This window comes from Callithrix jacchus, chromosome 5 (assembly GCF_049354715.1).
Source record: "Callithrix jacchus isolate 240 chromosome 5, calJac240_pri, whole genome shotgun sequence".
Lineage (NCBI taxonomy): Eukaryota > Metazoa > Chordata > Mammalia > Primates > Cebidae > Callithrix > Callithrix jacchus.
Window position 1 is genome coordinate 161,256,008 of NC_133506.1, and position 16,835 is coordinate 161,272,842.

The 16,835-nt window shown below is 38.4% G+C and overlaps 1 protein-coding gene across 17 annotated transcripts in view; it reads left to right on the plus strand.

Annotated features, from left to right (window-relative positions):
* DGKH (diacylglycerol kinase eta) overlaps nucleotides 1-16,835 on the plus strand; it is a 203,255-nt gene that overhangs the window by 118,715 nt on the left and 67,705 nt on the right. For all 17 annotated transcript variants that reach the window (XR_008481825.2, XR_013536233.1, XR_013536234.1 and 14 more), the window contains 6 exons: nucleotides 5,336-5,440; nucleotides 5,712-5,844; nucleotides 9,778-9,884; nucleotides 10,440-10,565; nucleotides 14,348-14,450; nucleotides 15,617-15,776. Coding sequence is in view for 13 of the 17 variants with exons in the window: in XM_035303416.3 (XP_035159307.1) it covers nucleotides 5,336-5,440; nucleotides 5,712-5,844; nucleotides 9,778-9,884; nucleotides 10,440-10,565; nucleotides 14,348-14,450; nucleotides 15,617-15,776 (734 nt within the window). In the remaining 4 variants the exon portion in view is untranslated. The remainder of the gene's footprint in view (nucleotides 1-5,335; nucleotides 5,441-5,711; nucleotides 5,845-9,777; nucleotides 9,885-10,439; nucleotides 10,566-14,347; nucleotides 14,451-15,616; nucleotides 15,777-16,835) is intronic.

The window sequence follows — 16,835 nt, forward strand, 5'->3', positions numbered from 1 at the left end:
AACAGAAAAAGTTGTTGGACATTTAATATGACCAGAGAAGTTTGCAGAATTTCCATCGTTGCAGAATAAAAGTCTGAGTTCAAATGAGTGGCTGGCTATCTTAAATACTTTACATGTGACACTTACTAGAGATACCATGCTTAATTCTTTCAGTGACATACAGCTTCTGAGACTCTTCATTTTAATAAACATTTTGCCATTTTATACTTCCACTTTGGGCAAGGTTAGATGCAAGTGCACTTAAGGAGGGTCCATTTTTTCCCAATTTGTTGGTTGATATTTTCCTAATATTTTCTCAGGCCAGTCAGTCGTTATCATTCCCATCCTAGTCCGTGACTATTTTGTTGACACATGTCTCCATGACTCCATTTTTGACTTTTCATTTGACTTTCATCTTGGACCACACTTATTCAAAAAATATATACTGCAGAATAAATCTGTAAATGTGTGTGTGATTTCTTTGACTGCTGAGAAGAATTGTGATGCCAACATTTACTGAGGTTGACTGCGTGGCAGAGACTATACTAAATGTTTTACCTGGGTTATCTCATGGATCCACACCTGATGCTGCAGAGGTGAGGTACTGCTCTGTCCCTTCTTAGCAGAGGACAGACAGGCTCAGGGAGCTCAGGAAATGTGCCCACAGTGAGATGGGTAAGAAGGCGTGTTGTTGGGATCAACAGGCTGGGTCAGTCTGACTGCAAAGTTGTTTTTTTTTTTTTTTTCTGAGAGAGAGTCTTGCTCTGTTGCCCACGCTGGAGTGCAGTGGCACAATCTCAGCTTACTGCAGTCTCTGCCTCCCAGGTTCATGTGATTCTCCTGGCTCAGCTTCTCGAGTAGCTGAGACTACAGGCGTGCGCCACCACGCCTAGCTAATTTATATGTATATTTAGTAGAGATTGGGTTTCACCGTATTGGGTAGGCTGGTCTCAAACTCCTGCCTCAGACAATGTGTCCACCTCAGCCTCCCAAAGTGCTGGGATTATAGGGGTGAGCCACCGTGCCTGGGCTAACTCCAAACTTCAGAGACAGAGTTAGATTGTGCTTTTATATTAGTGATTTCCAGTTGAGAATTAACAGCTCTCTCTAATTCACTTCTCTTTGGAAACTTCTTTCATTCAGTTCTAACATTGTTGTGGGGAACAATAAAATGTCTTTAGATGCCACGTCTCAGTCTTGACCACACTTCGGAATTACCTGAGAGTTTTCAGAAAAATGTTGGGCCTTGAACTTCTCATCTCAACTGATCCCCCTGCCTTGGCCTCCCAAAGTGCTGGGATTGCAGGCATGAGCCACCACACCTGGCCCCCCAAAATACTGGAGTCCCACCCTCAGGTATTCTGTGTTCATGGAGTATAGCCTAGACATGGGGATTTTTAAAAACCCCAGATGATTCTAATGTACAGCAGAGTTTGAGGATTCCTATTTTGGAACAATGCAAATTTTTAAATTCTAAAGTCTCATCTTTCTTTTAGTAAAAAAGTAATGTTTTTATTACAGAAGTAGTGCATATTTGCTTTAGAAACTACAGAAAGGCTGGGCATAGTGGTTTACACCTGTGATCCCAGCACTTTGGGAGGCTGAGGTTAGAGGATGGCTTGAAGCCAGGAGATAGAGACCAGCCTGGGCAACATAGGGAGACCCCATCTCTACAAAACTAAAAATAAATTAGCTGCATGAGATGGCACCTACCTGTGGTCCCAGCTACTCAGGAGGCTGAGGTAGGAGGATCACGTGAGCACAGGAGGTTGAGGCTGCAATGAGGTGTGATTGAGCCACTATACTCTAGCCTGGGCAGCAAAGCAAGACCCTATCTCAAAAAACAAAACAAAACCACAGCCAAAAACACTTACGATTAAAATTACCTGTCATCCTTTCACTGAAAGGTAGCAGTGTAGTGCTTAGCTATGTATATATTTTTTTGCCCTGCGTACATTTATAGATTTGACATCTTAACTGCAATATTATTCTCCTATAGATTTTTATATTTAATGCAAAATTGTTTTATGTATTTCTATGCATTGCCAGACTGAGAAATTTTTGACTCTTACGTAATGGTGTCGTTGGATCAATCCTTATAGGCCAGTAACTCCCACAGTGGGGCAATATTTCTGTTAATGGGGAGTTTGTATATTATCTGCGTTAGCACTTAGGGAGCTGATTTAGATGTGGGTCCTTTGGGCCCCATCTTCTGGAGTACTTTTTCAGGCAAGTCCTTGGTTTACTTCTTGTCTTCCTTGTAGCTTCTTTAAGGTAAAGCCCACGTGGTTTTGATCCCTGGGTCCTGGCATGTAGTACCTGCTCAATAGATTCTTGAATGGATGAACAGACAGGCAGATGTACCCCAGAATCTGAGGTGGGGATGGTGGTTATAGTTTGAAAAAATTACTCAAGTTCAGGTCTGTCTGAAAAAAAATGATTGGTGAATATGGTGGTAGGAAGGGACTGAGTGGGGCTGAGATAAGGACAAGGACTAGGAGATATTTTAGGATAGGTGAGCTTCAGCTCTTCCGGGAAAAGTAAAACATCTAGTTTCAGAAATGTCCTGGTCCTGTCCTCCTCACCAGGCCTGGTTTTCAGTGGTGAATAACCCCTCCCCCCAGTGTGGTAGAGGGATTGTGTTCTATCCTTTCACCTCCCCTATTTACTCACCTGTAGGACATCTTATTCTCAAAATAAGAACTAAATATATTTTGGAGTTTGCTCCTCCCCGGGTATGTTCTAATAAAGATTTCGATGAGAAACTGCTGTAGTATATATAGTGCATTTCAGCTAGGGATAACCAGAGCCTGTCAGTCAACAGCTGTGTCTGTCCCATCCTTTCCGAGGACAGTCTGGGATGAGGAAGAATTTACATAAAAGGTGGGAGGGGACTAGAGCATGGAAGGACTGCTGAGGAATCACCCCAGGAAGGAAAAGGTCCGTCTGGAAGGTGTTAAGGGTTTGTTGGTAAGCCAGGCTCCGCTAGAGAGCCCAGACAACTCTGGACTGCTCACTGAGATATTTTTGGCACTGAAGCCACAAATCCAGTATGATTTCTTTTTCATACTGACTTCTTATAATGTCACTTTATAATCAGTAGATTTCTTAATCACAGAGCCTATAAATCAGAAGAACTTTGCCTTTGAAAAATGTAACTGTATTAAATGTGCTATGGTCTTTCCTTGCTCATTAGGGTTCACTTTAGAACAAGTTTTTATTGAAAAGGAGAAATTGCAAATGCATGCATTTTACTTTATTAGTGTATAAACACATGTATTATATTGCTAAAATCATTTAGAATTGAGGCATTTTTGTAATTCCAAGTATACAAAGAAAATCAGAAGCCGTTCTTTATCCTGTCTCCCCTTCTTGTTGAATTCAAAATGACTTTACAGACATTTGATGTAAAGGCACTAAAGACAGTTAAAACCATAGTCATTATGCTTTACTTAGAATTCAGTAAAGAACACAGTTAAAGAACAAAATAGCAAGCCTGGTTTATTTGTCTGAATAGTGCTTGTCTCATGATACTTTATCTCATATGAGGGAAGGAGAGGGAATCCTTCGAGTTACATCGTATAAGGTAGCAAAAAACAAATACAATAAATGCTAGAGACAATATTTATTCAGAAAACAGCAGCGAGTCCAGTGAAACTTGGAGACTGTGAAATGCTGTGCCAGTCATTAGAGCCAGGAGTATATTATGATTTAATGGTACCTCTCTGCTGCATCTCATGAGCTGTCCTAGAAAAACATTTTGAAGCAATAAAGCATCCATTTGGCTCCTAAGTAATGAGAGGCATTGTTCTTTGCATTAACTATTTATTCAGGAAGAGAAGTGACCAACTGTTAATAAGCTTTATCCAAAGAGGGTCGTGGAAAACAAGAAAATGCAAAAGTGAGGTTCTCTTCAATTTCATATGCAATTAACAAATATCCAGAGCTGACTGATTGGTGCTCCTCTTCCATGTGACTTTTGGCTGGCTGTATTTAAGGGTGAGTGCCTGTCAGATGTATTCAAAGCTTCTGGGTTCTGTAGCCTAAACCCATGACAAATGAGAGGCGGCAGTGACTCGTGAGTAGCTAAGATTGGATTAATTTCTATTGTTTTGAATAATGGACTTATTTTTTAAGATGAATAGTAATGGTTTAGGCTTTTACTAGTTTACTCCTTTCGGGAAGGATTCCTTCTTTTTCTTTGTTTTAGATGATTATTGCTTTTTCATTACTTGTGAAATCTGCTCTATAATGCAATGTGATGTTTAGACTTATGTGATCAAGAGGCTTTTAACTTGAGAAAAATTCTTATTTGCTACATAAATAGATATATGCTTTATTCTTTGGAAATAGTTTCTAGGTGCGAATACAACATTTTGCTCTTGTTCTGCAAGTAAGTAAATGATCTCTTCTTGACAGTAAATGGGTAGGATTTAGTAACTTCAAGATTACAACCAGAATATTGCATTTACAAACAAATAGGGGCTTCTTTCAAGTCATTTCAGAATCTTACTTTGAAGCACTTTGGTGCTATGACAGCATGAGTTTTCAGACCACTTGCTGTAAGGTCCTTAATGTAATTAAATTGCCTTTTTGATGACACGAGAAAAGGTGAAAGTTGCAATTATTTTCTTCCCTAAAGCCAACAAAAGGATGTTTATGGTAATTTTTCATCCCTGCTCTCACTAAATAGTAGTACAGTAGACTACAGATTGGGGGAAGAATCTTCATAAATCATTAAAATAGGCAGTGGAAATGATATGTAAACTCAATTTATTTAAATATTAACAGGGTATTCTTGATACGGTAATAAGACAATTAGGTGGTCAGGTGCGGTGGCTCACGCCTGTAATCCCAGCATTTTGGGAGGCCCAGGTAGGCAGACCACAAGGTCAAGAGATTGAGGCCGTCCTGGCCAACATGGTGAAACCCCCTCTTTACCATGAAAAAAAAAATTAGGAAATAATTTAGTCTTGCATTCCTTTGATTTTTAATTAAAAAATATTTGCCATATTGAAAACTATGTATTCCTGCTGAGCTTACTATGAACCATTTTGAAGAATATTTAAAGTCGGTTTTCAAGAGATATTTTGTAGAATAAGAATGCATTGTTTATCTGGGTTCATAGCCTTAGAAAAAAGCACTAAAGAGCCCAGGTCAGTAGCAAAAGGATCAAAGACAGAAAAACTCCTTAGGCTCTTTCTTTCCTAGACCACGTTATTTCTATATACAGAGGACAAAAGCATAAGAAATAAAGGCTCAGGTTAGAAATGGAATTGCCTCAGAGTGTGTTAGGTTTTGCGACAATCTTTCTCTTTGGGTATTAACGATCATTAGATTGGATTATCCCTTTCAGATCATCACTCCATTCAGAAGGCTAATGCTGTGTGCTGAGAACAGAAAGGAGATGGAAGATTGGATCAGCTCTCTGAAGTCTGTACAGACCAGAGAACCTTATGAGGTAAAATAGCATCTTTTCTTTCGTCTCATGTTCTTAGAGAATAAATGTTAACCGAAGGGCTAGAGCTCTACTGTGCAAACATAAGTATGTGTAAACTCATTCGGCAACTCGTTTATACCAGATTTTGAAATTCTTAGCTTACAGCGAAGTGCTTTGGTTTTCAAAGTGATAGATTTTAAAATCTGACTGTAACTATATACGTTCCAAACAGTTCAGCATTTGTAGTCTTGTTTGCTGGTATGGCAGATCTGTCCTCACATCTCATTTCCAGGTGGCCCAGTTTAATGTGGAACATTTCTCAGGGATGCACAACTGGTACGCCTGCTCCCATGCCCGACCCACCTTCTGTAACGTGTGCAGAGAAAGCCTTTCTGGAGTCACCTCCCACGGCCTGTCCTGCGAAGGTACTATAGCACCTAGCATGTGTTTCTCCCAGCAGTGACCGTACTGTAGACATGCTGGCACTGGTTTTATTGTAGCTTAAAATTGAGCTCTCCACGTATAGGACTAGCTTGGGAAATACTTTTGCTCAGGAAAAAAATAACATAGTCATCTAAAGGACATGTAAATCAGAATACAGCATTTTACCCTCAAGAAACTAGGAACTACTATCTAAAAAAAAAATCTTTGTCCCTGTAATAATCATTCTGGGATTCTTTATTCTGGTTGATATGGAGAGCAAAACTTTTTCGGAGGACAGTATTTACTCTGGCAGAATTTCTGATTGTTAATTATATTGCATTGTTTTAAATATTGTTTTCTTTCATTTCATTTGTTTAATCCAGATAGATATCATCCTTTCTAATTTCTTTAACATTTTCTAAAAATAAGGCCTATGCTGTTGTTGTTTTGGTTGTTTTGAGAAAGAGTCTCTGTCACCCACCCTGGAGTGCAGTGGCATGATCAAGTCTCTCTGCAGCTTCGGCCTCCTGGGCTCAAGCGATCCTTCTCCCTCAGTCTCCCCAGTAGCTGGGACTACAGTCAAGCACCATCATACCTGGCTAATTTTTTTTGTAAGTTTCTAGAGACAGGGTCTCACTATATTGCCCAGGCTGGTCTCAAACTCCTGGGCTCAAGCAGTCCTCCTGCATTGGCCTCCCAAAGTGCTGGGATTAGAGGCATGAACAGATTTGTGAGTTATTGTTAATGTAAGAGCAGTGACTGCCAATGGCAAATACCTTAATAATTGCCACAGAAAACTTATAACTTCTTTAGATTTATTTCATACTGCAGTGATTATACTGTTGTATACTACTTTTAAACTATATATAATAATACAGCTTTTTTCTCAAATCCAAACATTTAAGTAATTTGGAATATCACTTATTTATAATTAAGTAATAAAGTAGCAATAGAGTCACAGCCTTAATTGATTTTGAACTATAAAATCTGCACTATGGCATTGTTTCAACTATTGAATATGATACAGCATGGTGGTTAAGACTAGTTAAACCCTTTTCCACTTCTATCATTCCAAACTATAACCAGGAAAAGTGGTTCAATTCACTCAGACTTTCCTCTCCTCATCGTTAAGATGGGGATAATAGTCATTTATGCCTCATAGAATCGCTATAAAAACTAAATGAGAATACATACAATAAAACTACTTTTCTAGTGAAATAAATTGTAAGCAGTTTGTAACTGTGTTTTGTAAGAAACTTATCAAGTAGATAATTAGAAATTTGCATCATGGGCCTCATGCATTAAAATTCATGAAGGAGAAAATTTGGAGAAAGCATTAAACGTTTCTTTTTAGACTTAAAGAATGGTTCCAAAGAGATTTGATTGGCCTTTATATGAGTGTAGTAATCTAAAAGGGTTCACATAGAGCCGAATAACTCCTACCAGGTCTGTAATTTTATATGGTATTATTTTAAAGATTTTACTAAAATCTTTACTGCAAAAATGCTAAAAAGACACCACATCTGAGACACACTCTGTGGTACCCTTCTGATTTGAGGGTTATCATTATTAAATACATTTATTTAAAAAGTGTGTCAGTAGTGGAATTACTGAATATTTTCTAGGCATTTTAAAAGAAAAACGAAAATTATGTTAATTGGTGAGATTAAGAAACTTAAAAGTCTTTAAATAAATTTGTTATATTCTTCTATAAATAATGTAATCTTCAGGATTTTTTTAAAAAGTCTCAATTATCAGATTAAAAATTTTTTTAGATAAGCATATATTAATATTAATTTCCTTTGCTAGTAAAAATTTTTAAATCTGCAGTATCTTACCTATTAGTATTTTCAGAACTGTAGCAGAAGATTTAAAAAATCCCAAGGGTTTTATAAATATAAAAAAATTGCCTTTTTATGTTTTATGAGAATATGGTTTTTCTGGATATTTTTATCATAAAGTCATACTTACACTTTTGAAAACCCCCTAAAATCTAAATAAGCAGCTTGCTTGATAAAACTAAAAACATTAGATCAAGAGGCTTTAAATATTATAAGATATGCAAATATAATAATTTGTTCAACAGTGACTATGAATAACTTTATATTAGCATAGAATTCAGCTTCCAGCGTGTGAAGCCTTCACTACCTTTACTAGTCTTTCCAGCCTCATTTCCACAATAAAATGAATCTTCGTGCCAACGGTTTTGTAATTTTGTATTTTTAGTAGAGGAAGGGTTTCATCATGTTGGCCAGGATGGTCTTGATCTCCTGACCTCCTGATCATCCCACCTCAACTTCCCAAAGTGTTGGGATTACAGGCATGAGCCTCAAGTGAAGTATTATTTTTATGAAGTCTGTGTTTGAGTTACACATTTTTAACAAAAATGGTGGAAGGGAAAGAATTTTTCCAAGTACACAAAAGAGAAGGTAAACAAAACATTTCCAGTGTGCATAGATTAGTGTTTTTTTCCTCTGGGACAGAGTCTCACTCTGTCGCGTAGGCTGGAGTGCAGTGACATGATCTCGGCTCCATGGCTCAAGTGAGTCTTATGCCTCATAAGAATCCCGAATAGCTGGGATTGCAGTCATGTGCCATCGCACCCGCTAATTTTTTTATTTTTAGTAGAGATGGTGTTTCACCTTATTGACCTGGCTGGTCTCAAACTCCTGACCTCAGGTGATCCCCCCGCCTGGGCTTCCCAGAGTGTTGGGATTACGGGCGTGAGCCACTCTTCTGGCCTAGCCTAATATTTTTCAAGGATTAACCTGCTCAGTTTAACTGTCCATTTATACATAGACTAGTCATTCTACATGAAGCATTTTGAACATGTGGCTAAAGACGTCTTAGTTATTCTACCTGAAGCTTTTGTTTTTGTTTTATATAAAAGTAAGATACTTTCAAGAGAATGGCGTGTAATGCAAAATCTGTTAACGAGTGACTTCGAACCCAGAAAATCACATGAAAAGGAGATACCTTGCATTTAAATTTAGCAACACTTACCTTATTATGTTTCCATTGAAATGAGCTCTAATTTTAACTGTTTAGCTAAAAAGTTGGGAACTGATAGACCATCAGGGTCCACTACCTTGAATAGTTTCCTTAGAGAGATAAATGTATTTAGTAATTGTCAAGTTCTGATTTTCATAAGCATTGTTAATTTTTCAAATAACCTGTAATTGTTTTTGCATATATGTGCTGCTTTTTTTTTCCTAGTTATTTCCTCCAATTTCTCTTTTATAAGTTTCTTTTTTTTCATAATAGGGCTGGGGAGCCTGTAGTGACAGTATCACTTCATCATCCTTTCTTTCTACAGCTGATTGTTTAGTCGTCTCAGCATAATACTTTCCAAAGATAGCGCGGTGTCTGTGACCCTCACCAACCGATTTTCCACGATGTCTGGCTGTCTCGTTGGTATACTTGCACTCTACAGCTCCTCCAGATCAACTTTATCTTACTGGCGTTTTCAGACTTATAATCAATTATTTTACGTGTATGGGAAAATACAAATATCAGAAGCATACAACTTGATGAATTTTCACAAATCAAACACGTTTGTGTAATCAGCACCCACATTTAAAAATAGGTTGTCACCAGCAGACCTGCTACCAAATTTTATTTGCTTCTCTGTCTCCCTCTCTTCTGTATACGTGTTGTCTGCCTTCTCAAGCAGTAATTCTTTTGCGTTCATTTCTTTTCTGTTCCTCTAGGTAGCAGTCTACTTAGCGCTTGATAAAAGTGCTTCACATACATAGGCGTATTTGTTTTCTAGAATACCATTACTATCGTTGCAGAATAATTTAATCTTTTAAACATACTTGTTTTCTTCTGCTGCCTCCCTCCCTTTTAAAATGTTATGCTGTGATTTCCTTTAATTATTGGTCCAAAAGTTCTTATCCACGTAAAAGTAGTTGCTCTTTTTTTTTTTTTTTTAGTGTGTAAATTCAAGGCTCACAAAAGATGTGCAGTGAGAGCCACAAATAACTGTAAATGGACCACGCTGGCCTCCATCGGGAAGGACATTATAGAAGATGAAGATGGCGTAAGCTGCTGCTCTGTCTCTGGTCTCGTCCCCGTCACTCCTCTTTTATGTCTTGCTCTTGTGGAAGGCTGGTGATAGAGAGACAAGTAGGAACACTTATTACTAGGATTTAGTGGAGGGTTTGACGGATTCCGAGTTTTTATTTTTAATTCAATCCTTCATCGCTTTCTTTAGCGCTTGGATTTTGAAGGAAATCTGTCGTGAATAGGATTTAGAAGTGGCCGCAGTGCTGGGCTGTTGTTGTCACCCTTTGATGAACTCTGTGCCCTGCATATGGGTTTCTGGTAGTGCATAGTGATCACCTTATTGTAATCCCTTTACCTGCCTCAGCTAAACCTCCACCTGAACCCTGAAGGGCACGGCTTTTACCTTACTTTTATATTCCTCGAAGGTTCGGGCATAATAGATGCTTAATAAATGCGGGGTAAATGACTGAATACTATGCATGACACACACTATCGATCCCCTAGAGTGAGAAATGAATCAAAATCTCCCCTGGGGTGAGGTTGGTGTCCGCCAGTCTTCACCTGGCTGCCCCTTCTTCCCTCTCCACAGCTCGCGATGCCTCACCAGTGGCTCGAGGGCAACCTGCCTGTGAGTGCCAAGTGCGCCGTCTGCGACAAAACGTGTGGCAGTGTTCTCCGCCTACAGGATTGGAAATGCCTTTGGTGTAAGACAATGGTGAGGGTTTTGGAATCAGTTCATCATTTTTAATTAGCTTCTTGCCCTAACCCTGTCATCCGCGTGGTTTAGAGGCAGGGCAAAGAATTGATGACAGAGCTGAGCCTGGCAGCACACACCCCACGACGACATTCTTGTTTCCTGATGGTGTAGTGCTCCCAGTCTGGCCGTTTTTTCAAATGCCTGTAAAACTTACTCTTGTTCATTCATTTCCTATGCCTCAGGATCTCTCACCCATAGTTTTATTGCTTTTTAATTTCGCTCTGTCAACACGGTGGTTTGCTCTGTTTGGGCCTATTTTACTACTTGGAAGCCCCTTTATGGTATGCGACATGCACAATGTGAATCTGCTGCAACCCCACCAGTGCTCTCTGACTGAGGTGAAAAGCACATGCAGCCTAATATGAAGCCAGCAGCTGATTCCTGATGCCGGCAATGGTGAGGACGGGGCCGCTGAACTGTGTGAGGACAGGCAGGGTAGGAAGCAGGCCACGCAGACAGTGGCGTGGGGTTGAAAGACTGCGGCACGAGGAGGCCGTGGCTGTGAGTGCTCATCTCAGCACTGAGCGATGCTGTCCTACGATGGCAGGGATTGCCTTGTATGGGGGCTGCCTTATTTGGTGGTTTTGAGTCTTGTCTTTTAACATTGCTGACTGAAATTTGGAAGCCATCCTCAAATGTGAACATGTGGATAAACGCTTGTTTTTGGTATGTAGAGTGTTGATCAGCAAATGCAAGAGATGTGTGATGTATTGCTTTCCTAATCAATGAGACTGTCTGAAAGGCCACAAAGGAAAGTAAGCCCAACAGCCTTTTAGTTAGGCCCCATAGGTAATGCGTGTTTCTCCTCTTTGTCCTCATGCTTTTGTTATTCTTCATTGACTGCCTCTTTTACTAGCCTTACATGTGTTATTAATAGTTTTTCTCTTATTGAATCTAATATGTAGACGGTAACAGATATCTCTCTTTAGAGTCTTAGTGCGAGCCTAACCCCTAAAATCCTCTTATGCCATTGATTTTATGTTAAAAGAGTTCTACCCATAAACAAGATTTTAACTCATCATCCCACCTCAGATTTCTTCTTGAGAGGACAACCATTGGTAGCAAATTTTGCTATTTTTATTAGTCTGTACATTTACTAAAGTCTGTGTCTCTACTTCTAGAGTTTCAACTGTTCACTTCCAACGTATTAGAAAGAAAACACATCATGTGTGATGAATTATTTTAGAAAGGCTTTCTGTAAATTTTCTTTACCTGCAATATGTTTATCTCTACTTTAAAAAAAATCAGTTTTTAAACTCTGTTAACTTTAACAGTAAGAGTTAATTAGGTTTATTACTTGCTCATTCTCTTCACCCATAACTTTTAAACATTTCTTAACTGGAATAGCAGTGGTATTACAGACGGTAGAAGGAAGGATGCCTCTTTTTCCTGGCAAGCTCAAATGTCACCTTGTGACCTCATTCTTGTCCCACCCTATGTAAGGTTGACATGCTGGTTTCCAAGCTACCATCACCCTATAGCACCTCTCTGAGTTTTGCACTTTCTATACACAACCGTTTCCCTGTTTACATACTATTTTGCCTTTAAAATGTGAGTTTCTGGTCTGGCGCAGTGGGTCACGCCTGTAATCTCAGTACTTTGGGAGGCCGAGATGTGTGGATCACCTGAAGTCAGGAGTTCAAGACCAGCCTGACCAATATGGTGAAACCCCATCCCTACTAAAAATACAAAAAATTAGCTGGGCACAATGGGGCATGCCTGTAATCCCAGCTACTTGGGATGCTTCGGCAGGAGAATTGCTTGAACCTGGGAGGTGGAGGTTGCAGTGAGCTGAGATTGCGCCATTCCACTCCAGCCTGGGCGACAAGAGCAAAACGTCATCTCAAACAATTAAAACAAAACAAAAAACATGAACGCTTGTAATCTCAGCACTTTGGGAGGCCGAGGCAGGTGGATCACCTGAGGTCTGGAGTTCAAGACCAGCCTCACTAACATGGTGAAAACCCATTTCTACTAAAAATACAGAACATTAGCCAGGCATGGTGGCATGCACCTGTGTAATCCCAGCTACTCGGGAGGCTGAGGCAGGAGAATCACTTGAACCCGGGAGGCAGAGGTTGCCATGAGCGGAGATTGCGCCATTGCACTTCAGCTTGGGCATAGGAGCAAAACTCCGTCTCAAAACAAACAAACAAAAACATGAGTTTCTAACAGCAGGATATCTGGTGCCTAAAACATAGTCTATGTAGTAAAAAACAAACAAAATTAAAAAACCTGTAGCCATGCAAGCCTAATGAATCAACTTGTAATTTTTCCAGCTGTCGTCCAGGTCTGTGGACATAGTGTTACATTTTCTGTAAAAATTGTGAAGACATAATTTGATCATCTGCTTTTCTTATTGAGCATTATTATAAATTTCTTTCTCTTTTGTTCCGTGGTTCTCAAACATTTTAAAATTACTTTTAAAGCTGTCTGTGTGCGTTAGTTTTTCTAAAATGCATTCGTATTGTTAATTATTGCAAAGCGTAAGGAAACTGTCAAAAAACAGGTCATCACCGGAATTAGAATCACTATTAAATCTTAGTTATTCTTCCAAAAGTTTTGATAAATGCAGGTTTAATTATGCCAGTTTTCTAAAAGGACTAATAAAATAAAGTCATATTAAATAAGTACTTGATGAAAAGTATCTGCTTTTACTGGTTAAAAGATTTAGAAGGGGCCAGGCGCAGTCGCTCACGCCTGTAATCCCAGCACTTTGGGAGGCCGAGGCGGGTGGATCACGAGGTCAAGAGATCGAGACCATCCTGGTCAACATGGTGAAACTCCGTCTCTACTAAAAATACAAAAAATTAGCTGGGCATGGTGGCGCGTGCCTGTAATCCCAGCTACTCAGGAGGCTGAGGCGGGAGAATTGCCTGAACCCAGGAGGCGGAGGTTGCGGTGGGCCGAGATCTCGCCATTGCACTCCAGCCTGGGTAGTAAGAGCGAAACTCCTCAAAAAAAAAAAAAAAAAAAAAAAAACACACATACACAAAAAACATATAGAAGGCTCTCCAGACAAGTACACACAGTATCCTACATTGCCTGGGTCCTACCTAATAAGTTATCCTTGTTCTTGTTCTCAGTAGTACCTTGTATGACCATGAAATTTGTTTCTACTGAAAGCACATTTACGGGGTGCCTGTGATATGCGTCCCTTTCCTTCATCTTACAGAGCAGCGGTCCAGCTGAGAACAAGAGCATGGCTGTACTTGTACTTTGAATAATAGGGAAACGTCATAAAAGAAATGTGAATGGAAAGCTATAGGATTGCTGCAGCAGAGAAGCAGGCACATTACAGATTTTATCTTTGTTAAATTTTTCTAAGAATTTGTATAAAAACAAAATAAATGTTCTGTCATCAATTTATTTTATGGGCGGTGATACTGACATACTGGTTAGTTTTCCTCCTCCTTCTCTTTTCTTCTCTGTTTCCCTTCCTCTGCACTCAGTCTCTTCTCTTCCTCTCTCTTTGCCTTCACCAGTTGTTCATCAACTGTATATTCTTCTCTGAGATAATTCCAAAAATGTGTTTGTGTGGACTAAAACCAAGTTTCCATTTCTAAAATGTTTAGTCATTTCCTTCATTATAAGTATTATACCATTTAAAGTAGTTTATGAATTACTGAACATTTTGTGGTACAGTTGATTCTAGATCATCAGTTCCTTAGATGTGATTCATAATGGCAAAACATTAATTTATCTTTAAGATTCTTGAAGGTATATTTGTTTGTTATTAGGTACACACTGCGTGCAAAGATTTATACCATCCAATATGTCCGCTTGGCCAATGTAAAGTATCTATCATACCTCCGATTGCGCTAAACAGCACCGATTCCGATGGTATGTAGCAGTAGTGTAAAGTATGTATATTTAATATTGATCTGTGTGTTTCTTTTCCTAGAATAACTGTAACTGTAATTGATTATTATGGTAGTTTTTTCTAAAATAATTCCATTTATAATTGCTGAAAACACAATTTTTAAAGGAACACATTTAAGTGATAGTTGTAGAATAGCCATTAACAAATTCACGAAATTACTGTATATGAGTTTTAGATGGTATGCTTCAGTAAATGAAATGATTATTCTATACTGCAATGCAGTCTGAAAATGTTAATTTTTATGTTTCTTTCCTCTGTAGTTGAAACTGCCTATTAGCATGTTTTTCTGTAATTTCATTGTAGAAATTTATACGACTATACATGCACTTTCCCCAAAACCTTACAACGGAACTGTGAAGTGCCGAGGAACCCCTTTATACTTGTTTTGGGGTTGCATACTAATTACTTCCTTCTAAGCAGATCGTATTACAAAGACTTTTACCCGGTGTAATACTATGCCATTTTATATAACAGACTGGAGCAACTGTGGTTTCGGTATTCATGGGGGTGCTGGAGTCAATTCCGCAAGAATAATAGAGAGGACTGTACTATTATTCACGGCTTGCACTGATATCATGTTTTATGCTTTTCAAAATTTTTATATAATTTTTGCCAATAGATGTCTTAGATTAAGTTTATAAACCTCCAGATAGAAGTTTATAAACCTCAAAGGAGGTGGCATTTTTTAAACCTATGCTATTAACAACCCTCTCTCCCAACCTAAACCCTGATTTTATTTACTATAAATCTTAAAATATTCTCTCAGGCTTCAGAAAGGAGCAGTTAAAATATTTTGAAATACTGAATATGAATATATGAATTCCTTGACAAATGTGAATTTATAGACTATAATAAATTAGTTTTTCTTATTAAGCATAATTAAGGTAGGTGGTATATCTTAAATTATCTGTGATTAATACTTTTATCATCTTGGTTATGGTTTTCATTATAAAGCATATATTTAAAATATTGGTTTGTATGTAAATAGTTAACCTATCTCTATTTGGAGGGCTAAATTTTAACTTAATACTCAGTTTTTATAAATTTCTTTTCTCTGAACGTTTGCTAATAATTTAGAAGAGGAAGCTGTATGTATTGATCTTGTACTGTGTTTTTTTTTTTACAGGTTTCTGTAGAGCAACGTTTTCCTTCTGTGTTAGTCCTCTGTTGGTTTTTGTCAATTCTAAGAGTGGAGATAATCAGGGAGTCAAGTTCCTTCGCCGCTTTAAGCAGTTGCTAAATCCGGCTCAGGTGTTTGATTTAATGAATGGAGGTCCTCATTTAGGGTAACTGATTATTGATAAATCTTATTTGAATACAATGTAGGACAAGGTGTTAAATGTGTCTGGTTTTTTAGCTCATGAAAATTAGACATTCCTCTAGATCCTTTCCTTGTTTTTAACTCTAATTATAAGTTTTAACACAACCTTTTGGATGGTTATACAATTGTCTTGTATAAATTCCAAAACTCTATTGAAATTTCTCAATTGCAAATTTGTTTAGAAAATGTTTTTGAATATATTGTATATGAAACAATACTAACAATTTCTTTAGCTCCAGGTATGTACATATAGAAATAGAAAGTAATATTAGAAAACAGTTCGCATGGAAAGCTGATATTGATTTATGTAATGTAAATAATCAATTATCAAACCCAAGTACAGGGACTCCCTTGGGCCGTCAAGGGCTGTTCTTCAAGGATTTCAGACTCAGTTCATATAGAGGACAAACACTTTTGTTGATGATTCTTTTCAGCTTTCTGGATGTCATGTAGCTTAAAATCTGTAAGATAAAACAAACTAAGTATTTTCACTGAGGGAAAATATACCTTGTGGTACTTGCAATACCTTTTTAGGGTATGCATATGATTTTTCTTAAGAGGTGATATTATGTCTTCTGAACCAGGGGCCTTCAAACCTCTATATGATTTACTTAGGGCAACCCAGCTTTTCCCTAGGGTTTCACTGTTACCTTAAGCATGAATGCAGAAGTAGAAATGGGGATTTTCAATACCAGTACCTGAAAAGGCATTTTGTGTTTTGTAACGTGACACTTTTCTCTGTCTTCTCTATTTCTCTCCTTCCTTCTCTCTTGGTGCCTCTGTTTACTTTTGCCCCAGTCTTTCTTCCTGCTTCCGTTGCCTTTATCTTGCTAAATCTCAGGCCCTTTTGGTCCCATGGATGTTGGTCTTCTTCATTTATACCCTGCTTCTTCCTTATCTGCATGTACCGCCCTTCCTTTCCTCTGCTGAGGTCCTAGACTTTCCTCATCTAGCCTCTCTTCTCGCCTTCTTTGTCTCCGCCATACTAGGGTAGTTTTGTCCTCCTTTCTGACACATCCATTTT